General features: G+C 44.5%; 1 protein-coding gene across 1 annotated transcript in view; it reads left to right on the top strand.

The window, feature by feature from the left end:
- The window catches only part of SCARA5 (scavenger receptor class A member 5), a 176,743-nt gene extending 152,712 nt beyond the window's left edge, over positions 1-24,031 (top strand). The window contains exons 8-9 of the mRNA XM_069973979.1: positions 5,046-5,240; positions 23,065-24,031. Coding sequence (XP_069830080.1) covers positions 5,046-5,240; positions 23,065-23,201 — 332 coding nt within the window. The 3' untranslated portion in view covers positions 23,202-24,031. The remainder of the gene's footprint in view (positions 1-5,045; positions 5,241-23,064) is intronic.
- The last annotated feature ends 1,092 nt before the right edge of the window (positions 24,032-25,123 follow it).

Below are 25,123 nucleotides of genomic sequence, written 5' to 3'. Positions count from 1 at the left end.
AGAGGAGGCCTTACTGGTGAATGCCTTCATTGTACATTTTGTAGTAGCTGTGCCTGGAACTGCAGTCCCATTGAAGTGAATAAGATTGAGTTACAGTACCAGTCACATCCACTATGAAATGTATGGAGCTGTGCCCAATAAATAACAAAAAGAATACAGCGCTAAGTGGGGCAATCAGCTGATCGTTGGGTGCTAAGGCCTGGATATCACCAATCCAATATCCTAAGGATGGTTCAATAGTATCAAAGTTCAACAGTATCTTAAACAAACAGGAGTTGGGCATCTGACCCCAAGGGTCCTCATAGCTTTCTCTCCTACAAGGAATAGAAACAATAGGCAAGCTCGGGGCTTTTCCTTGGATGAGTTGTCATAGTGGCATAAGAAAACTCTAGGATAGGGCCCTTATTTGATTTGGCTATGGGGTCTTCTCCATTCTAGGCATATTATTGGCCACCAGTTGTAGCCAGGAATTGGAGAGAGTCTACCCCACCAGTAGACTGATGCTGTACCTGCTATCTGTATACAACAAACTAAGACTAGACCTACTATCTGTATACAACAGCAGACTGGCATTGCACCTGCTATCTGTATACAACAGCAGACTTATGCTGGACCTGATATCTGTATACCACAGCATACTGACGATGGACCTGCTATCTGTATACAACAGCAGACTGATGCTGGACCCACTATCTGTATACTGTACAACAGCAGACTGACGCTGCACTACTATCTGTATACAACAGCAAAATGATGTTGGACCTACTATCTGTAAACAACAGCAGACTGGCGCTGCACCTGCTATGAGTATATAACAGCAACCACAACTTTTAAAGCAGCTGTATAAAAAATACATGCGTAAAAAAATAATGTTAGAATTATGAACAATGGAGAAGACTAAACCAAATCATTTTTGTGGTTCCTTTGGGAATATATTACATAAAAAGTGAAAATCAAGATAAAGATAAAGATATAGCTGATGACATGTAAAAAATTACTTGTATTTTCTCAGAACAGAAATAAAACATGAAAAAAGAGAGATTACCAGGGTCCTGGGCCTCACATGGAGCTTGGCCCGTCACCATCACGGTGAAAGCCAGATTACAAATTCTTGGCAAATTTAAAAGATATTTTTGATAAATGATTCTTTTTTATGGTTTTACTCTTATAGTCAGATTTATTGATACAAAACAAAATGTTGAAGAGAAATTTGGGGGGGGGGGGGAATTCTACCAATTCTCCTAATAATTAGACGGGGTGCTGTTTACTGGACAGATAAGGCGAATCAGTGTCACATTCAGGAGAAAGATGTATGGTTGAAGTTTCTAAGATGGCCGCCTGTGACTGCTGATGGAACATGAAGTTTAGTTATTGTTTATATTACGTGGTTTGGATGAGAATTTTATGTATTTCAATAAAAAAAAAAAAATATATATATATATATATATATATATATATATATATATATATATATATATATAGTCGTGCCATGGATTACGAGCATAATTTGTTCTAGGACCGTGCTTGTAATGCAAATCCACTCTTAAAGCAAAGCAAATTTTCCCATAAGAAATCAGAAATGCAGACAATTGGTTCTACACCCCAAAAATAGTGATTTATTATTCTGAATAACATGTAAAACAAATGAGACAAACATTTAGAAACAGAATATGTGATATTATAATGATATTATAAGTTACTGTACAGTAATGGAGAGGATGGGAAATACAAGGGCGGACAGAGACTGCATGGAGCATGAAGGAATGAGCAGGTCAGATGTGGGCACATACATGCAGCGCTCTCTGTCCGGGGAGAGAGGGGTTACAGCTATGAGGAGATTACCTCCACAGTCCTGTCCCCTGATGCAAGCCTCAGCCTGAAGTGGATCTGCTATGATTTGGAAGGTGAGGGAGACTTCCTGGGCCAGAGTACAGTACTGTAGATCCCACTATGCAGACCATGCAGGCCTTCTGCCTAAACAGTATCGGTGACCGCCCTGTGAGGCAGTACGAGCCCCAGGCCTTTACAACTAGGTTTCCCAGAAGAGGACAGAGGGTTTTTCAGTATTCAGTGCTTCAGTTTTCACGCTATTTGTCTTACTGGGGATCAGTTACTTGGCTTGGTAACTGTTCAGAGAATACTTGAGAAGGATCGCTGACATGGACAAGGTATTCCCAGAGGACGGTTCCCCCTCCTGAGGGCTTAGCATTGCATAGTAGCAAAGGTAGCTTGCATAGAAGAAACTCTCTCTCTTGGCTCTTTCTTCCCATACACTGACAAAAGACGAAAGACCTCCCACCAGGAACTAACCACCTTTGTATAGGGGGCACTAAGGCTCACTCTGATTGGTGGGGCTGTGTGCAGAGATGTGTGTGCGTGTGTGCAGAGATGTGTGTGTGAGTGTGTGTGAAGAAGGGTAATACTTTAGTTAACACTTTTTTCTTCTTCAGATGTGCTGTTAGGAAGACATGGTTATACAACAGAGAGTGACACCTAGTGGGGAAATACAAGTAAACACCTTCATCCCTTTGGTCCAATCCCTTTGGTACAATACCTGACAGAGGTACTTTACCCAGGTGGAATCAAACTTAGTGGACCACCCATACCAGGACAATACACTAACACAAACCCCAAATCAGACTACTAAGCCCTAGACCAGACCCCTAAACTAGCACAGACCCCAAATCAGAACCTAGAAACTAAAACAGACCCCAGATGAGAGCCTCTAAATAAACAGAGACCTCAGATCAGACCTATCCTGACTCCAGACCTCATAAGTAAAATTAATTGTAGCTCTTTGGCTAAACCTGTAACAGAACACAGAATAGATGAGCGTTGTTATGGCCCTGGTATACTCAGCTCAGCTACATCTGTGAGTATTGAATCATAATATATAGAGAGAAGTCTTCTCTGTCATAGCTGTACATATAGAGGACTTTAAAATAAAAATAACTCCTCTATGTGTCCAATACTAATCCACCTCTGCTGCATGGTACATAGTTAGCTCTACTACATCGGTGGTTTGCGGAGTGTGTGTCTCCAGCTCTGTGCTCTCTCCTGTCTAGTCCCTGGCCTGTCCCCAAGGCTCCACACTCTTCCAGTATGTGTAATGTGGAGTCAGCCGCCAAGTGACATTCCAGCGTGCGGCATAAAAATAAGCAGCGGAAACATTACACCGATCCCCTCATACATGTCATAATAACCAGATCCCTGCTGATCACATGACCCGGGATACTATGGCACCTCGCTCACTACATATTATCCTAATTATCAGGAAATAGTGATGGCAGAATAGTGAGTGCAGCTCTGGAGTATAATACAAGATGTAACTCAGGATCAGTACAGGATAAGTAATGTAATGTATATACATAATGATGCCACCAGCAGAATAGTGAGTGCAGCTCTGAAGTATAATACAAGATGTAACTCAGGATCAGTACAGGATAAGTAATGTAATGTTTGTACACAGTGACCCCACCAGCAGAATAGTGAGTGCAGCTCTGGGGTATAATAAAGGATCAGTAATGTAATGTACAGTGACCCCTCAGCTGTGAGAAGTAATAGGTGAGGACAGTTTTTCTGGATATGAACCCCTTTTCTTATGATAGGTCTCCCGGGTATAGTGTGGGGGTCCATCTATATACAATATATGGGACATCTGACCCTCAATGATTACATTGGGCCCCTCTCAGTGTTTTCTCTGTTACTATATACGTGTGGTCGGGGTCTGATCCAAGAGCTGCAGTTATAGGGATGGTCATCTGTACATCCAGCTGTGCGACATCATGAACCTGAGCGAATACAACGCTCAGGAAAGCCGCTCTTCATCGCTTACAGCCAGGGCTCCGATGTCCCCCCCCTCCAAGGTGGATAATCAGAACCATGTGCCAGTCATCATCCTATCAGAGAGTGCGACTGCTGGCTGCAGGCTGCATGTTCCTGATTATAACCTCACAGATGTTCAGTGCACAGGATACCCTTAAAGGTCACCTCACCCCAAACACAAAATCTATGTTTGTTCCTGGGTCAAATGAGATATATATACACAGTGGTACCTTGGTTCAAGAGTAACTTGGATTAAGAGCATTGCTTTGGTTTAAGAGCTCCCTGTACTGGGTGGGAGTGGAGGAGGGGCATGGTCTGCATAGCGGGGTCTACAGCACTGTACTCTGACCCAGGAAGTCTCCCTTATCTTACAAATCATAGCAGACCCACTTCAGGCTGGGGCTTACATCAGGGGACAGGACTGTGGAGGTAATCTCTTAATAGCTGTAACCCCTCTCTCCCCAGACAGAGTGCTACATGTATGTGCCCACATATGTCCTGCTCATTCATCCATGCTCCCTGCAGTCTCTGTCAGCACTTGTGTTTCCCATCCTCTCCATTCCTGCTATTATGTGCCTGCACTCACACTTAGCTATACACACTGCTGTTATATTGTGCCTGCACTTACACTCAGCTATACACACTGCTACTCTAATGTGCCTGCACTTACACTCAGCTATACCCACTGCTACTCTAATGTGCCTGCACTTACACTCAGCTATACACACTGCTGCTCTAATGTGCCTGCACTTACACTCAGCTATATACACTGCTGCTATAATGTGCCTGCACTCACACTCAGGTCTGTGTGACCACACAGACCTCTGGCAGCAGCCATACACTACTGCATTATGGAGATCTGCAGTTTCATCCTGTATATACAAACTGCTGCTGTGTTATCAGGTTTATACACTTACTATACATTATACACCACATGCTGATTGCTATACTCTACAGTAACTTATATTATGACATATTCAGCTATTTTTCATTATTTGTTTCATCTGTTGTACATGTTATTCAGAATTAAAAAAAATCATTACTTTTAGGGTGTGGAACCAATTGTCTGCATTTCTGTGATTTCCTATGGGTAAATTTGCTTTGGTTTAAGAGTGGATTTGGATTACAAGCACAGTCCTGGAACTAATTATGCTTGTAATATATATATGCTACAACCTCCAGTATTCCAGTATTGTAATGACTGATGTGTTGTATTGCAGGGCCAGCAGAGGAGGGGGTGGTCCGACTGGTGAACGGATCCGGTCCCCATGAAGGACGAGTGGAGGTGTACCACAACAAGAGCTGGGGCACGGTGTGTGACGATGGCTGGGATAAGAAAGACGGAGATGTGGTGTGCCGGATGCTGGGATACAAGGGAGCCGAGGAGGTGTACAGGACCGCCAAGTTTGGGCAAGGTGAAAATAAATGCTTTATTTTGTGTATCTTTGAAATTAAGAAGTAATCCTAGGGTCTGAGTGACTGATGGTTTAACTATTCACACTTTTGTCTAAATGCAGTATCCTGTGTTCTATTGTATATGCTATGGTCAGCTATTTGCATGCAGCCATTCTGCTGCTACTACAGCTTTACGTAACAATTTTCACCAAAAGAAGAGAAAAATGCTGAACTTACGTAGCAAGAAAGTTTAATCTTTATTGAGTACATATATTTAAAACAATTCATAAAAAGAGAGAAAACCTAACATTAAAAAGAACGGTGGCTATCCCGGAGGTGGTTCTTAATTTATGCAATCCCTGACCCACAACATAAGTCATCTTACAGATGGATAAAGTGCAATACACAATAAATAATGCTAAAAATTTTTTATATTACAATACCAAAGTGCTAGTGCATATAAATTATTAAATTAGCATATATGGTAACATTAATCCTGTAGTCCACCTATTTGTTATTGTTATTACCCCACAAATTCTGGGGATCCAGCAAGTAAACTACCTTAGAGGTCCCTTTGTTATGTAACTCCTCCGGGACGCCACCACCCCGACGCTCGTTTCGTTGCCTTCGTCCGGGGGTCAATATGTATATATTGATGCAGATGGAGACCTGTGTTTTAAAGGAGAGGATAGATTTTAGTCCCATAGGCAGATACTTCACATCCTGCCATCTATGGATTTAGACAACAACCAATTGTCTGAGATCTGAGAATTACCGCCATTATATGCTTTACAGCCCTAGGGCAGACTGTCATAGTCTAAAGGCTTAGTAGGTAAGGTAGAAAACTGCAGAGATCCTAGCAGTCAGTATTAATGGTGACATGACATGGTCACTAGGTGGCGCAGCTCCTTCCGGTCCACTTGGTGTTTTATCTTGTTTCCACATCAATACATCAAAACAAATTAGGAAAGTAAATATATATATTTTACCGAAAATCATTGTCATTACAATCAGGATTGAGGTTAACCCTTTATGTGACTTCACCTTAAAATGGCAAACATGAGCACAGGATCCAGCGCCTGGAGGCAGATGTGCAGCGGTAAATGAGCTGTGTAATCATCGGAAAACAAAGGAGGATTGTGCGGAATGAAGTAACAAAGGATTTAACCAGCGCTGTGCCTGCTACGTGCGGTTATTTTCCAAGGAAAGAACAGGCTGACCTCCATGGACTTGTTGGTTACTGGAAGGAGATCATCATTCATCTGTAAGCGTCCTGGATAGGAGCTCGAGAAATCCCATATCCCCTTGTCTGGCAAATACTGACTCCTCTGACTCATCATCATTGTATCTACTCTGGTCGCATCATAGTTCTCCTTCATATTATTCTGCTGCAGAACCTTACATCTCTCTGCCACCCCCTGCTGGTTCAGAGTCTGTGCAGAACTTGCTTTAGAGCAGTGCATTGTGGTTGCATTATTATTCAGCCTGAGACCAATTAGTCTCTGCCAAGCTGGTAGTTGTGTAGTTGTGTAGATAGTGACATAGGAGAAGGTTTGGTAGGTAAGGAGTTACATATGAGAGGTTTTGGTAGGTAAGGTTAGAGACATAGGAGAAGGTTTGGTAGGTAAGGATAGTAATATAGGAGAAGGTTTGGCAGGTAAGGAGTTACATATGAGAGGTTTTGGTAGGTAAGGATAGTGACATAGGAGAAGGTTTGGTAGGTAAAGATAGTGACATAGGAGAAGGTTTGGTAGGTAAGGATAGTGATATAGGAGAAAGTTTGGTAGGTAAGGATAGTGACATAGGAGAAGGTTTGGTAGGTAAGGTTAGTGACATAGGAGAAGGTTTGGTAGGTAAGGTTAGTGACATAGGAGAAGGTTTGGTAGATAAGGATAGTGACATAGGAAAAGGTTTGGTAAGTAAGGATACTTACATAGGAGAAGGTTTGGTAGGTAAGGATAGTGACATAGGAGAAGGTTTGGTAGGTAAGGTTAGTGACATAGGAGAAGGTTTGGTAGGTAAGGTTAGTGACATAGGAGAAGGTTTGGTAGGTAAGGATAGTGACATAGGAAAAGGTTTGGTAAGTAAGGATACTTACATAGGAGAAGGTTTGGTAGGTAACGATAGTGAAATAGGTGAAGGTTTAATAGGTTAGGATAGTTACATAGGGGAAGGTTTGGTAGGTAAAAAAAAGTGACATAGGAGAAGGTTTGGTAGGTAAGGATAGTGACATAGGAGAAGGTTTGGTAAGTAAGGTTAGTGACATAGGAGAAGGTTTGGTAGGTAAGAATAGTGACATAGGAGAAGGTTTGGTAGGTAAGGATAGTGACATAGGAGAAGGTTTGGTAGGTAAGGTTAGTGACATAGGAGAAGGTTTGGTAGGTAAGGATAGTGACATAGGAGAAGGTTTGGTAGGTAAGGATAGTGACATAGGAGAAGGTTTTGTAGTTCAATGTTTCCAAATGTAAAATATTGCACTTATGGAGAGGAGAAATCCTCTATCCGAGTATCATATCAGCAGTTTTTTGTTGGCAAAGACTTCAGAGGAGAAGGATTTAGGGGCAGTGATTTCTGACAGCCTTAAAATGAGTCCCCAGTGCAACCAGTCAGTAGGGAAAGCAAATCATATGCTGGTCTGTATAGCTAGAGGTATAACTAGTAGGAAGAGGGAAACTGTGATCCCGCTGTATACAGCTCTAGTGACATCACATCTGGAATACTGTGTACAGTTCTGGAAACCTAAAAAAGTACATTGATTAAATAGATATAAAATAAAATATATCAGGAAAGGCTTAAACGAGTTATCCAGCGCTACAAAAACATGGCCACTTTCCCCCTACTGTTGTCTCCAGTTTGGGTGGGTTTGAAACTCAGTTCCATTGAAGTAAATGGAGCTTAATTGCAAACTGCACCTGAACTAGAGACAACAGTAGGGGGAAAAGTGGCCATGTTTTTGTAGCGCTGGATAACCCCTTTAAGGATGTATATCTGTATAGTCTGGAGGAAAGACATGATTGAAACCTTAAAATATGTTACAGGACTAAATAAGGTGCAGGAGTAAAGAGTAGTAGATGCTTGGAACAAACTCCCAGCAGATGTTGTTAGTAAAACCACAATAACTGAATGTAAACCTGCCTGGTATATACATACAGTGGTACCTTGGTTTAAGAGCATTTTGGTTTAAGAGCTCACAGTTTTTCAAAATTTTGACTTGGTTTAAGAGCATTGCTTTGGTTTAAGAGCTTCCTGTACTAGGTGGGAGGGTGAGTGGAGGAGTGGCATGGCCTGCATAGCGGGGTCTACAGTACTTTACTCTGATCCAGGAAGTCTCCCTCACCTTACAAATCATATCAGATCCACTTCAGACTGGGGCTTGCATCAGGGGACAGGACTGTGGAGGTAATCTCTACATATCTGTAACCCCTCTCTCCCCAGATAGAGAGTGCTGCTATACTGTGCTCACCCTATACCCTGCCCATTTCTTCATGCTCCCTGCAGTCTCTGTCAGTCCTGATTGGTCCATGCTCAACACACCCCCTTCCCCATTGCTGTCATGTGACCACACCGACCTCTGGCAGCAGCCCTGCTTCTCTATTCTGGCCTGTTGTACTACGCTAATGCATTATGGGGATCTGCAGTTCAATCCTGTATCTACAAAATGCTGATGTGTTATGAGGTTTATGCACTTACTATACATTATACTCCACATGCTGATCGCTTTATGCTCGTAATCCAATCCAAGGCACCACTGTATATCTATCCTAAGAATAACAAAGAAATTACTAAAAGGTAATTTTCTGCCGACAGCCTTCTATGTTTCTCTCTGCACAGGGGTAAGATACCTAGATTGTAGGTCTCACTGGCTTCTTCCTCTCCCACCTTCTATATCGGCAGCTCAGGTGATCATACAGAGTCTCCTGACATACTGGGCTGATGCTGTCTCTCTGTATGTATGAGAGATGGCTGGAAATTGTGAATATGGGAAGATGATGGGAGATGTAGATTGGGCCCCATCCTCCTCCTCCTTCCTCGGGGCCCCTTTGCAGCTGGACAGACTAGACAAGCTATACACCAACCTAATGCTAAACTATTTCAATCAGTGGGGACCTTCACCGCTTCCCCTAAAATCATTAAACAGACATTAGTAAGAACACCATCCCCACCGCACAGGCCAGAACTGTAATATCTGGATTATTATGGTCTCATGTGATTGCACCATTAATCCTGAACTGGAATTCTTCAGACTTCAAAATTAAAGAGACATGTTTGGAATATTTCGAAAATTACATCTCCAATACTTTACATTTAAGTTTCATCCTCCAGTCACATCCAGAGCTGCATCCACAACACTGCTGACCTACCACATGTTGGGGTGACACGTCCACTGTCTATATCCATCTACAGATGATGGGACTCCAGTACAGATGAGCAGGATTAGAGGAGTGTGCCCCCCTGCAAAGAAGCTCCCGCTCCAGTACAAATGATGGGGCTCCATGTGGTATGAATTCCCCTACACTGTGATGGCCTCTTCCTCCTAGTAGAGGCGCTCCAGCACAGATGATGGAACTCCATGTTGTATGGATACCCCTACACTATGATGGCCCATTCCTCCCAGTAGAGGCGCTCCAGCTCCAGTACAGATGATCAGACTCCATGTTGTATGGATACCCTTGCACTGTAATGCTCCATTTCTCCCAGCAGAGGCGCTCCAGCTCCAGTACAGATGATGGGGCTCCATGTTGTATGGCTACCCCTACACAATGATGGCCTCTTCCTTCCAGCAGAGGCGCTCCAGCTCCAGTACAGATGATGGGGCTCCATGTTGTATGGCTACCCCTACACAATGATAGCCCATTCCTTCCAGCAGAGGCGCTCCAGCTCCAGTACAGATGATGGAACTCCATGTTGTATGGATACCCCTACACAATGATGGCCTCTTCCTCCCAGTAGAGGCGCTCCAGCTCCAGTACAGATGATGGGGCTCCATGTTGTATGGCTACCCCTACACAACGATGGCCTCTTCCTTCCAGCAGAGGCACTCCAGCTCCAGTACAGATGATGGAACTCCATGTTGTATGGATACCCATGCAGTATGATGGCCCATTTCTCCCAGTAGAAGCACTCCAGCTCCAGTACAGATGATGGAACTCCATGTTGTATGGCTACCCCTACACAGTGATGGCCTCTTCCTCCCAGTAGAGGCGCTCCAGCTCCAGTACAGATGATAGGGCTCCATGTTGTATGGATACCCCTACACAATGATGGCCTCTTCCTCCCAGTAGAGGCGCTCAAGCTCCAGTACAGATGATGGGGCTCCATGTTGTATGGATACCCCTACACTATGATGGCCTAATCCTCCCAGTAGAAGCACTCCAGCTCCAGTACAGATGATGGAACTCCATGTTGTATGGATGCCCCTGCAGTATGATGGCCCATTCCTCCCAGTAGAAGCGCTCCAGTACAGATAATCACGCTCTACAGTATGTTGTATGGATACCGCTGCACTGTGATGGTCCATTCTTCCCAGCAGAGGCGCTCCAGCTCCAGTACAGATGATCAGGCTCCATGTTGTATGGATACCGCTGCACTGTGATGGTCCATTCTTCCCAGCAGAGGCGCTCCAGCTCCAGTACAGATGATGGGGCTCCATGTTGTATGGCTACCCCTACACAATGATGGCCTCTTCCTTCCAGCAGAGGCGCTCCAGCTCCAGTACAGATGATGGGGCTCCATGTTGTATGGCTACCCCTACACAATGATAGCCCATTCCTTCCAGCAGAGGCGCTCCAGCTCCAGTACAGATGATGGAACTCCATGTTGTATGGATACCCCTACACAATGATGGCCTCTTCCTCCCAGTAGAGGCGCTCCAGCTCCAGTACAGATGATGGGGCTCCATGTTGTATGGCTACCCCTACACAACGATGGCCTCTTCCTTCCAGCAGAGGCACTCCAGCTCCAGTACAGATGATGGAACTCCATGTTGTATGGATACCCATGCAGTATGATGGCCCATTTCTCCCAGTAGAAGCACTCCAGCTCCAGTACAGATGATGGAACTCCATGTTGTATGGCTACCCCTACACAGTGATGGCCTCTTCCTCCCAGTAGAGGCGCTCCAGCTCCAGTACAGATGATAGGGCTCCATGTTGTATGGATACCCCTACACAATGATGGCCTCTTCCTCCCAGTAGAGGCGCTCAAGCTCCAGTACAGATGATGGGGCTCCATGTTGTATGGATACCCCTACACTATGATGGCCTAATCCTCCCAGTAGAAGCACTCCAGCTCCAGTACAGATGATGGAACTCCATGTTGTATGGATGCCCCTGCAGTATGATGGCCCATTCCTCCCAGTAGAAGCGCTCCAGTACAGATAATCACGCTCTACAGTATGTTGTATGGATACCGCTGCACTGTGATGGTCCATTCTTCCCAGCAGAGGCGCTCCAGCTCCAGTACAGATGATCAGGCTCCATGTTGTATGGATACCGCTGCACTGTGATGGTCCATTCTTCCCAGCAGAGGCGCTCCAGCTCCAGTACAGATGATCAGGCTCCATGTTGTATGGATACCCCTACACTATGATGGCCCATTCCTCCCAGCAGAGGCGCTCGAGCTCCAGGACAGATGATCAGGCTCCATGTTGTATGGATACCCCTACACTATGATGGCCCATTCCTCCCAGCAGAGGCGCTCCAGCTCCAGGACAGATGAGCAGGATTAGAGGAGTGTGCGGCGGGACATATGGGATCCATTACACAACATAATGGGGGTTTTCCTTCCATGTAACCAGGACTCATAATGTGATTCTCCTTCAGGATATGGCGGCTTAACTTTAATTTGCTTCTTAAGGAGATTTCAGCACTCCAAGCAAAGAACGTGTATTCGGGTTAACCTCTGCTGTGCCCTCCTTGCACTCTCAGTGTGTGACCTCTCACATCATCAGCACACTCCTCTCCTGAAACACTCTGTACTGCTGATCAACCCATTCTTTCCACTGTGTAACTGTAATACACAATCCACTTAAGATCAGCACACTCCTCTCCTGAAACACTCTGTGCCTGCTCCTTCCACGATACAAGCCTGTCATCTCTTACAAGAGCTGCATATTTCTCTGCTGAAGTACTCTGTGCTGCTGGGAAACTCAGCTCCATCCAATATCTAAACCTCATCACATGTCCACACTTCTATCCCATTAATGGGGTCATCCACCTGCAATTCAGCTTTCCTAGAAACAGATAGGGTGATCTTATGTGAATATAAAAATCCAAGATTTTCCAAAATGACCGATGTTTCCTTTTGGAGCCCCAAACCACTACATACTGCGTATGGCCTATCCTACATATGGTAAATATACACATTACCAGTGTTTGACTAGCGGCAAGGAGACGTGTAACCACACAGCTCGCCCACGCCCGGATCAGATGTAGATCCCCTCCTCAGATACGGATCTGATGCTGAGCATAACATGTGGTACGGGGACAAGATGGCAAACAAATCCCGGCTGACTGACAGCTGCGTGCGGAGGGCATGGCTGTCACTTTTATAGATTTTGATGTATCTGGGTTATAGTCTGATGAACGTAAACAGAGGAGGGCGCCACAGCTTCATATACACATAAATAACGCTGACGGGATGAATTCCTGTCATATTCAGTACATTATACATATTACTGTCAATTAGTTACAGCAATAAAAACCCCTGTGTCCCTATACAGTACTAATACCCCCTGTGTCCCTATACAGTAATATTAATATCCCCTGTGTCCCTACAGAGCAGGGGTGGGGAACCTTTTCCATGTCGAGGGCCGGTCGGGCATTAATAAAATCATTCCAAGGCTGCATACTGTGCGCGGCAATTAGTAGCGTGGGTTTGCAGCACCCAGGACAAGGCATAGTATTGTTCCCCTAGTGCCCCTGCTATTGTAGTTAACCCCCAGTAATGCCCCTTGTAGTCTAGTTAACCCCCCAGTGATGTCCCTGGTAGCCTAGTTAACCCCCCCAGTCATGTCCCTGGTAACCTAGTTAACCCCCCCAGTCATGTCCCTGTTGCCTAGTTAACCCCCCCCCCCCAGTCATGTCCCTGGTAGCCTAGTTAACCCCCCCAGTCATGTCCCTGGTAGCCTAGTTAACACCCCCTCCCCCCCAGTCATGTCCCTGGTAGCATAGTTAACCCCCAGTGCCTGTCCCAAATAAAAAAATAAACATCCCACTCACCTTTCCTCCACTCCCACGCTGCGCAGATCCTCTTCTCTCCCCTCTAGCCTGTGGCAGTCTTCTCCTGCAGGCGGAGAAGGAAGACGTGCGTCGCTCTGGTGGGGAAGGGGATGGCACTCACAGCATCCTCCTGTGTCTGGCAGCTGTCACAGAGACAGGAGGATGCTGTGTATGCCGGCTCCTGCCCCACCAGAGCGGCGCACACATTCAGGTCTCAGGGGCCGGATGTGGCCCGCGGGCCGGAGGTTCCCCACCGCTGCTATAGAGTAATAATACCCCCTGTGTCTCTATAGAATAATAATACCCCTGTGTCCCTATAGAGTAATAATACTCCCTGTGTCCCTATAGAGTAATAATACCCCCTGTGTCTCTATAGAGTAATAATACCCCCTGTTTCCCTATAGAGTAATAATACCCCCCTGTGTCCCTATAGAGTAATAATACCCCCTGTGTCCCTATAGAGTGATAATACCCCCTGTGTCTGCATGCACAATAATGCCACCCGTACCCTCATACAGAAATAATACCTACTGTACCAAAGAGTTATAATGATTCCTGTGCTCCCATGAAGTGATAATGCCCTCATGCCCTATAATGTAATAGTGCCCCCTGTGCCCCCATGTGGTAATAGGATTTTATACTTTAATAGTGCTCCCTGTTATTACAGTACATGCCCGATGGCCAAACAAAAAAACAAAAGACCCAAACACATACCCATTATGAGCCTTGGGGTACAGTTGGAGGGGACGGGACATGCCGCTCACTGACAGACCCCATTCCTATTAATGATCATTAATAAACATAACACGGCTCTGTTCCCGAGTGGCAGATGTAAGGTGCTGGTAGACGCGCCAAATGTAGAAGCCGGTAATGAGCTGCTGCATTTCCAGCCTGAAACGTGTTCCTATAATTAAGAAGCCATCGCGTTAGACATTAAAGGCAAGTTATATGGAGCACCTGTCCATAGAATTCATAGGTCTGGTCACAATTATACCCACGGTTTCATCTTACAAAATTTTCAGATTCTCAAAAATCAACCAGTACCGACTATCAATATCCTAATGTCCCAAGTCCTCTGTAATGAGTAATTTTCTCATAGGTGGGCCGGGGCACATACACAATAGTTACACAACATAAACCATCTGTCGGGGATTGTTCAAGAGAGCCCCATACACGAAAGACTGTCAAAAGAGAAGCGTGGGTACCTTATAGTGTACCTGTCACTTGACAGGCCTAAAGTTTTCATTGGTCGAGCATGAGTGCTTAAACACTGACCAATGAATAGAATGAGCATGGAGAGTAGCGTGCAGCTGAGTTCTAAGTGTGAAACTTATTTCAGTGGACTTAAAGTGACTCTATACCCACAATCTGCCTCCCCCAAACCGCTTGTACCTTCGGATAGCTGTTTGTAATCTAAGATCTGTCCTGGGGTCCGTTCGGCAGGTGATGCAGTTATTATCCTAAAAAACAACTTTTATACTTGCAGCCCTGTGTCAAATAAGACTACAGTGTAAATATGGCCTAGAGCAGGGGTCTCAAACTCGCGGCCCTCCAGCTGTTGCCAAACTACAATTCCCATCATGCCTGGACAGCCAAAGCTTTAGCTTTGGCTGTCCAGGCATGATGGGAATTGTAGTTTGGCAACAGCTGGAGGGCCGCGAGTTTGAGACCCCTGGCCTAGAGTGTCTGTGCCCTAGGATTGCAATGCCTCTCCATCCCTCCTCCCCGCCCTCCTCATCATTAGGAATGCCTCGGGGCAGGATTTCTCCTATTCAAATCTTGCCTGGGAGTGTTCCTAATTATGAAGAGGGCAGGGAGGAGGAAGGAGAGGCGGTGCAAGGCTTGGGCACACACACCCTAGGCCACGCCAATTTGACACAGGGCTGCAATTATAAAAGTAGTTTTTTAGGACAATAACTGCATCACCTGCTGAACGTACCCCAGGACAGATCTTGGTTTAAAAGCAGCTATCCAACGGTACAAGCGTTTTGGGGGGGAAGGGGGGATTTTGGGTACAAAGTCGCTTTAACTGGGAGGATGTCTCTTAGGGCAGACTTGTCCCCACTCATTCTAGAAAATGATTGGTGTTGTGACACCCAGTGTCCAACCATAAGATGTTAAAAGTTTTTTTTTTAAAGTGACAGCATCCATTCACGTGGTAGGAGGACTTCATCACTGAAGGTGTCATAAATGTAGTTTCACAATATGTCTAAGTAATATTACATTTTGAAACTGAGTGACATTGGATTGGTCACCTTCTGCCCCATAACTTTGTAAAGGGTCTGTAGTCTAATATAGTGTCTGTCTTTAAGGCTCCATTGAAATAATTTGAATTTCAGAGGCCATTTGGGGCAAAGGTTAGTGTAGCTGATGACTTTGCATCAAGGCCCCTTCATGTTGGCCAATATTGGAGATCCCACCAATGTCATTTCCACCAATGTAAATTGGCATGCTGCCATGAGAAAGGGCATATTTGTTATTCCTTGTTCATTTCTTCAAGGTAGGGCATAACGTTTCACATCTTAGAGATATGCAGAATTGACAAAATGTGTCTAAGCATCTTGCTTTGACATCCCCACATGATGAACATGGTATAAGCCAAATTCCTTTGGAAACCTGGGCAGGTGCCTTGCCTTGAAAACCCCTGACACAAAAAGCCAGAGACTGAAATCAGCCATCGGGAGCTTGATCCTTCCCTTACCTCACCCCATAGCTGTTGAAACATCCTCCTCTATGGAATAGAGGCCACCCCTTGCAAGTCATTATTTGGACATTTCGAGAGGTGATAAAATTGTGTTGAGCACACTAGCCAAACTGTTTGGGTTTGGTAACGTTCTTCATACCTGAACGCTCTGCATTTGACTCCCAGAAACTGGAGAAGGTAGATGTCGCCCTAGGGAAACCATGAAACTACGCCAGGAAAACATGAATACAGCCTTTAGCCTATGGCTATTTTCCTGGTCTCCCTAGGGCAGCATTAAACTTCTCCAGCCACCAGGAGTCAATGCAGAGTGTTAGAGTTTAGGGGGCGCTGCCGAACCCAAGCAGTTCAGCAAGTCCATTCAACACTAGCGATTGGTTGATAAAGTCATGAAGCTGGTCACACGAATCCTTTTTGACAAATTAGCCATGAGAGTGTTATGTAGAGCATTCACTCTATTATAATCCTTCAGATGGGAGTTAAGAGTCATTTAGTAGGGTATTTGCCTGGAATGGTGTATCACATGCCCTTGGTTCAGCAGAATCCAGGCACTGAATGCAGTCAGAAACACAGAACTTTGGTCTTAGTATTATTTACTCTGGCCAGGCGGATCTATTGATTTCCTTATACTCCTTCAGAATAATTACTGCAAATTGTGTTTAGTCTGAGAACCTGGCAGAAAATGGAATTAAATCTTACGTACAAACACGACCAGCAAGAGGTGCCGAAACGCAAGATGATGCCAATGGACACGGCCCTCATGAACCAGGATACAAGCCAGTGTTTGTGTTTGTGAAGCTTACACATAATGACCTCCGTCAGTGCAACCAAACCCCAACAAAAAGTCATCAAATAACCTAATGTCTTGAGCTGAAGAAATGGAGTGAACTTCGAGTAGGCCAAAGAATGTCGGCCACGGTGCCCACGTAAGGCTTCGGGAAGGGGGCCGTGTCAGGAACGCTGGCAGATGTAGGAGTCAAGCCATCGACGCAGATCATCTGGATTCCAGTAATTTTATTTTTAGAAAGAGACTTACGAGATTATACATCACACTGTGCCTACGAATTCCATAAACAGACCAGACAGACTGATTTATAATTCCAGAGAATTTTTCTTTTTAATACTATAATGATGACTTGCACATTATTAGATTATTATGATACACCCCCAGCAGATACATGAAGCACTAATACAATTTACTGTCCAGGGTGGTAAGGGCTCAGTCATCTCAGGAATGGGCTTAATAAGGATTTCCATGTTCTAACAAATGAATCAGATTACCTAAGGAGTCTCCGGAGGCCCCGGCGCTGACACAATAACAGATGATCCACAAATAACCTGTTAGATCTTATGGATGATACGCCCTGTGTTATTAGAAGGTTGGAGGCAGCGTATCTATAAGGCAACTTCTATAAGATAAGTTTAGATACAGCTGCCAAGCTGTAAATAATGCAGATACTATATAATGGTCATGTAGTGAAGATACTATATAATGGTCATGTATTTATTCAAAGCAGTGAAGAATGAATACAGGGCAGATACACCCAGTGACTACAGGGCAAATACATTCAGTAACTACAGGGGGCGTCTTTTCTGTATGGAACTGTTCAGTTTCCATTTTATTCTCTGTTTGGCCCAGACTGCCATGAAGTGTTTTATAAAGCTTAACACTCCCCAACCACATTTCCATGTCTAGGAAAACATCTTAAAACACCTACAATGGGTGGGCTTAGCACAGGGCACAACTGCATTGTAGCCCTTTTACAGCCTTTATGCAACTGAACTGTAAAAGCAGTGTTAATACAAATCTTTATTAAAGTGGCCATTTGGGGGACATTCTTAAATTCACCAACTAACTCCCCAAACCGCTGGTACCCTGGTGCATTTGATGAGAGTAAGGCCTTCCTAGTCGTGTCTTTTAAAATGTGCCCGGTGCCTTAGTTAGGGTAAACAATCTTTCAATCTGCAGCAGCCGAGTCAATGTGGCGTGGCTTACAGCATCTGTGCCCTAGGCCTGCGACGCTTCTCCTTTTTTCCTTCCCTCCCTCCCCAGTATTAGGATTGCCTCTAGCAGGATTTCTCCTATTCATCACTTGTCTAAACCCTGCACATGTGCCTTAACGATCCAAAGCGGCACATGTGCACTGTTTCGACAAGCAATAAATAGGAGAAATCCTGCCCAGGGGCATTCCATCAAACGGACAATACCATTGGTGTGGTGAGGTTGGTGGATACAGTATTGCTTTAAATGCTTTTAGGTTGTTCCTTGTAGGTGGGGCTTAAATGTCTGCATATTTGAATAATGGCAAGTATACATAAAGTGGTACCTTGGTTTAAGAGTAACTTGGTTTAAGAGCGTTTTGGTTTAAGAGCTCACAGTTTTTCTAAATTGTGACTTGGTTTAAGAACATTGCTTTGGTTTAAGAGCTCCCTGTACTGGGTGGAGGGTGGAGAGTGGAGGAGGGGCATGGTCTGCATAGCGGGGTCTACAGCCCTGTACTCTGACCCAGGAAGTCTCCCTCACCTTTCAAATCATAGCAGATCCACTTCAGGCTGGGACTCACATCAGTAGACAGGACTGTGGAGGTAATCTCTCCATAGCTGTAACCCCTCTCTCCCCGGACAGAGAGCGCTGCATGTATGTGCCCACAGCTACCCTGCTCATTCCTTTATGCTCCCTGCAGTCTCTGTCAGCCCTTGTGTTTCCCTTCCTCTCCATTACTGTACAGTAACATATTCTGCTGTTTCTGAATGTTTGTTTCATCTGTTTTAGATGTTATTCAGAATAATAAATCATTATTTTTGGGGTGTGGAACCAATTGTCTGCATTCCTATGATTTCTTATGGGAAAATTTGCTTTGGTTTAAGAGTGGATTTGGATTACAAGTGCCATCCTGGAACTAATTATGCTTGTAATCCAAGGCACCACTGTATATACACACACACACACACACACACACCCAGGCGTTTGTGTTTCACTGATTGATAATCTAGCATATAGACCATATCACCACCAGACCAGTTATAAGTGACATAGATTTCTAGTGTATGTCCATTGTTCATAGAATTTCTTGGCTTTTGTTAAAAGTTCAGATATCCATTAGTAGCAGCTGAGTGAACACTTAAAACAATAGGCCTTTTAGTGATTTCAGTGCAATCATCCAGTGGTATGGTGTAGTGTCACTGTGGTGCGGTGGTAGTACACCCCCAGTGTGGGGGTGACACGGGCGGTCAATTGCCAGATGGTGAAGTGTGACGCCAGTTCTATGGTGGTTGGCCAAGTTAAAGCCGGGCCCAGTGATGTTATGTTGTGACGCCAGTGCCTGTTGGGCACACAGGTATGGTGGCACACCTGCTTTTATTTTAAAGGGCCGGTTATACCTTGTTCCCCCTGTGGACAGTGTCCTGCCGGGTTGTTGCGGGGTCCCTTGGGTGCTAGACCCACCCGGACTATTGGCACTGCCACCCACAGAAAGGGGAGATGACCCAAAGAGTGTGTGTGTACTGTGCCGGTGTTTGACGAGGAATCACAGAGTCTCTTTATCATAAATAAAATCTGGTTTACTCTGAAGATACTTGTATGCAGCAGATTATACAGTTTTGTATTGGTAGAATACTTTACACTTGATAAGACACTTGTTAGCTTAGGATCCAGATCTGTAGTGAGAGTATGGAGAGTGGTACAGTCATGCTGACTGGGTTGCGTGCCAAGAGGTATCAGAAGAGTAGAGAGGAGGATGTTGTTAGAGTCCCAACCCAAGTAGTACTGTGCTCTGCCAGGATGTCGGAGGTAGAAATAGGAGAATACTTAAAAAGAGGGAGAGAGAATACTATCCTAGTGGGTGATACAAGCCCCAAACCTTGTTACCTGGGATGAGAGGAATGCTGAGGGTTCCCTGCTTACACCCACGCTGCGAGATAGAGTTTATAGGCTTCCAGCAACTTTGCTCTATCCGGATCAGTTCCTTCCCTTTCTTTATGGATACTGTCCTGCACTGTGTCCCTCCTTGTCCATAACGATGATCTCTGACTTGTCCTCTCTAGTGAGGGTTTAACACTGCATAGTGTTGAGTGGAGTTACTTGAGAAGAATCTGTAGGTTGCATGTGCCTAGGTCTGCTTCTAGACTGCACACTGAGACTGGGGACCTGGCAAAGGGCCAGGACCCAACTGGACCGCTGTAGAGAGCGTTTTGGCTTGTGTCCTTCTTCTACAGAGTCTAGTGACAAAAGACACTACACTTCCTCTACCCATGTGACTTCCTATCTACAGCCCCTGTAAGGTGTGCTGTGAGTGGGTGAGGAGTGCATATGTGAGAAGTAAGAATAGCTACTAGTTCACTAGGCTAGTGATCTAGATGCAACCATCGGCGCTACTCACTGTATTCTTTTGCACATAAATTCCACTCACAACCAATATGGTGTTTGGTGAATGTAGTATATCCTGCGGCATTATTCTGTAGGCAGTGCACAGTGCGATCCCTCGGCTGTATTCACACTGATCCGTCAACCTGTAGAACCTCAAGAAATCACCTTGCCCTCTCCATCATAGCAATACACATCAGTGTTCGTACCTGGGTGATTGGAGCAAGTCCCGATCAGATGAGTTCATTCAGAGATGGTCCGCAGCGATCGTGGACAGGAGGTGATTGTTGTTGGTGAATTAAGTACTGGATGCAGTATTAGGTGGAAATAATTCCATACAGAACTCAATATGTGAGAAGTAAAGAGAGAAGAAGGATAGAAGAAGACTGTACTCTCATTGGCTTACAGATCCATGTGACATATAAACAAACAATAATACTACAGCTGTGCAATAACTGAATACACAAACTTGCAACAGTGACATCTTGTGGTGAAACTCTGGCACTACTTCATCACCACTTACACTGACAAAAGTAGAGGCTTTTACGAAGGGAGTAACCAATAGCAACACCCGTGGTGAGACACCACATCACTAAATGCACCATCCCAAGATGGGAAGACCTAGCCTCCACGTTTCTACATATAGGGGCTTCTTCTATAGTACATACATCCTTGTTTGGTGGATTACACTTAGTCTGATAGTTTGCATGGTTTTGATTGATTGAAGATTCAACCCTAACCCTGCGTGCCAATATGTACGTATATGAATTTTAGGAGAAGTCGTCTTCATCCACCACCAAAACCCAAAACCTTAAAGAGTCTCATATCTGCTCCTGTTGAATCATTCAGCCATGACATTTATAGAGGTCTCCCTCAAGGACTGCTCATCTGCAGAACACGTTCCTTTGCCGTGGCCTGCTATAAAACAACAGAACTGAGTCCAAGATCTCCATCCCGGTGATATAAATCAGGAGTATGTGCAGGAGCCTGAAAAGGAAGAGACGCTATAAATCACCAGGAGGACACAGGAATCCCCAGGATTCACGAAGTTCTACAATACTGTGTCCTGGAGCATTGAATGCTTCACATTACATTACACGAGGTTGCCCCAACTCCCTGATTCCATTCCCATTACATTTATGCAATGCATTAAAAGCCGAGATACAATACAATACAGAGGTTACATTGACACATAACAGAACTAAATAATTAAAAACCATAAAGATACAAAGGGAGTGAGAGACCTGCCCACAAGAGCTTACACACTAGGAGGACTGAGGTTGACACGAGAGGCAGTAAGTGCTTTATTTGTCAACAGTCAGGCCACTGTGCATAGAAACAGAAAGCACCTATGAGTGTTGGGTAAGCCAGTAACATGCCATTGTCTGAGTACAGGTAAAAAGTGTCTCAGATATGGGGGGGGGGGATTTATGACGACTGGCGTACAAGTACGTCGGTCTTATACTAGGCCCTGCCCCTTTTCCCCGGCAGGATTTACTAATAGGCCCACTTTCCCTTCTTTCCTCCAGACTATACAGATTCAAATCCTTAGGTCTTTCCTAATATGCTTTATGCCTGACGCCCTCCACCGTTTTTGTAGCCTTTGGACCCGTTCTTTTTTATCAATATCCCTTTGTAGGTGAGGTCTCCAGAACTGGACACAGTATTCCAGATGTGGTCTCACTAGAGTTCTATAAGCGAGCCTGAAGAGATGAGTCTTTAGGACACGATTGAAACTGCGGGTGTAGGGTATGAGTCTGAGGTTTTTGAGTATTGCATTCCAGAGAACTGGTGCAGCACAAGAGAAGTCTTGGAGGAGGGAGTGAGAGGTTCTGATTATGGAAGATGTTAGTGTAAGGTCATTAGCAGAATGCACGGGTAGAAAACGAGGGAGGAGATGTATAGAGGGGCAGAGTTGTGGGGAGCTTTATAGGTGAGGATGAGGAGTTTGAACTAAATTCTGGATTTAATGGACAACCAGTGCAGTAACTGGCACAGGGAGGAGACGTCAGTGTAATGGCTGGAGAGGAAGAGGAGCCTGTCTGCTGCATTCAGGATAGACTGGAGAAGAGAGAGCTTAGCGAAAGCAAGACTGATTAGTAGGGAGTTACAGTAGTAAAGATGAGAATGGATCAGGGCGACTTTAAGAGTATGAGCTGTGTCAGTGGTGAGAAATGGGCGGATTCTGTTGATGTTTTTGAGATGTAGATGACAGGAGCGTGCAAGAGCTTGGATATAGGGAGTAAAAGATAGATCCAAGTCTAGCATGACCCAGAGACATCAAGCTTGATGCACAGGAGTTATTCTTGTGCTAGGACGTTAGAATCAGGAGATGTAAGGGCACCAGGGCAAGGCAAGTATGCAATGGTTCATTTACATAAACTGTGAAGGATCTTCCCAATGACAGGAAGATCTAACCTGTGGAGAAGGTCAAAGGATGTCATACCCCCCACCAGCTTGACAAAAATTAAAAATGTATTAAAAAGTGTTTATTTTCTTTATTTCCCCCTTTTCCACCAATAGAAAAAATATGAATTCACCTTTTATTTCCATTTTTACAGGTACTGGACGTATCTGGATGGATGATGTTGCCTGTAAAGGAACTGAGGAATCCCTTCTTCAGTGCCTGTTCTCCAGCTGGGGCAAGACTAACTGTGGCCACGCTGAAGATGCCGGCGTGACCTGTATCAAACAGTGAGCCAAGGGGCAGAAGACACTGTAACCTTGATCATGGAGATGTTAGATCCTATCCCAGCGTAGTGGGTTACGACATCTTATGTTGAATGCTGAGGTCCAAGCATCACGGTGACTGTTGGATGAGACTTTGATTCTTCGTTGACTTCAGGCTTGAAAGGAAGGAAACAAAGATGTTCACGCTTCTAAATCCATTTACCGCAGGTGATTATGAGGCCAAAGAAATATTCAGAAGGGGCACGTTATTGTTATCTGGCAATACCATGACCTGACCAATGGCTCCACAATTTGGTGTAGCCACTCCACTTTTATTATAATGGCCCCTACTGAGTTAGAATGGAGGCTGCGATCCTAGACAATCATAAAGAGCCAAGCACGGTTATAATAAACAACCAATCACAAGTAAAATGCAACATGTAAGACATTTTATTGCGTCTACATTTGCCCCAGAGCCTTGTATACTGAGCAATAAGCATAAAAAATTTACCAAAAAAATTCTGAGCAGATATTTACCGTACTCGCCAATTCTGCATTTTTTTTTATCCGATGAACAATTTCTTTTATACTGCGCTTTTGTCTTTTTTGAATTCATGTATTGGAAGCTAATGGAAAAACAGAAAAATAGCAGGACTATATTAGCTCAAGTGGAAAAAACAATATGACCAAAAAGGGCTCGAAGGTAGACAGCCATATTGTCACGGCACAGCTTCTGTTTTTACTTCCATAGCTCGTGCAGACAGGAGACTTTGCTGAGCCAAACCGAGACTATATACTGAGGAATATACAGTGATAATGTGATCATATGGTATGAAGTAAAGGTAATGTTTTTATGAAGACCATGTCCTGTCATTATTCAAACTCAGCTGATGTATCTAAGATATGTGTGATACCATCTCATATGCTTTGGTGAGAATCGATATACAAAGTACAGTAATAAATTCTATCAAAAGAATGAAAATGTCCAACTACAATGGATTTTAGATACATTTTCTCTGATGTTCTAATAACTTGTGACCAGCTTGAGTATGAGAAGATTCTGGTTACAGGTAACTATTGATCCTGTTATTTAGGGCCCATACATAAAGAAGCTGTGATTTACGCAATGCATTGATCATTCAGTCTTTTAGTATCCTTCTTCAGCCATTCTATGGTAATCCAGGTGATTGGTATTATTCCCTTGTGGTCTAGTGGTTATGTGTCCTGGTTAATGATTACGGAGTATGGATTTCTATTCCATCTAGCCCAGACCACCATGAAGACGTCTTTCAGCAATGACTCTATAAAATCTGCCATACAAACATTTTATGTAACCCATACATTTTTAGTAACTGTTCCCTGAGTACAATAGGTTTGGGGGTTGAAAATCCATCACGTCTGACAGAACATGTCAGGGCACTTTTATACACTTCATACTGCAGAGGCGGGGTTGGCAGATTTTAGTATACGGTGTATGGACACCTTTAGGCTCCTCAGTTTTAGGGCACCCTAAACACCTCCCCAACTCACCATCCATACCTCCCCAAATGGCTTCTTTTTGACCCACAGAGTAATAGTGCTTCTAAAAGTAATAGTGTCTCTTTTGTGCCCCCACACAGCTGTTAGCTCCTTAAAAGTTTCCCCACACGGTAGTTGGCACCCTAATATTTTTCAGAGACTGTAGTTAACCCCCTGAACCTTGCCACCACACAGTAGCATCCCCTAAAAGTGCCCCCCCCCCCCCCACACACACAACATTTGGACATCCTAATAGTGCACCACACAGTAATTAGCCCCAATAGTGTCCCCATCAGCAGAAGCCCACTAATACTGCCCCACACAGTAGATACCTGATATTAGTGCCCCCACATTAGTTACCCCCATAATAGAGCCCTCATACAAAAGTTGCCTCCCCAGCAATGCCACTCTAATGCTAGTTATAACCCAATA

This window comes from Dendropsophus ebraccatus, chromosome 6 (assembly GCF_027789765.1).
Source record: "Dendropsophus ebraccatus isolate aDenEbr1 chromosome 6, aDenEbr1.pat, whole genome shotgun sequence".
NCBI lineage: Eukaryota > Metazoa > Chordata > Amphibia > Anura > Hylidae > Dendropsophus > Dendropsophus ebraccatus.
The sequence above is the reverse complement of the archived record's forward strand: the minus strand, read 5'-3'. Positions and strand labels throughout refer to the sequence as shown.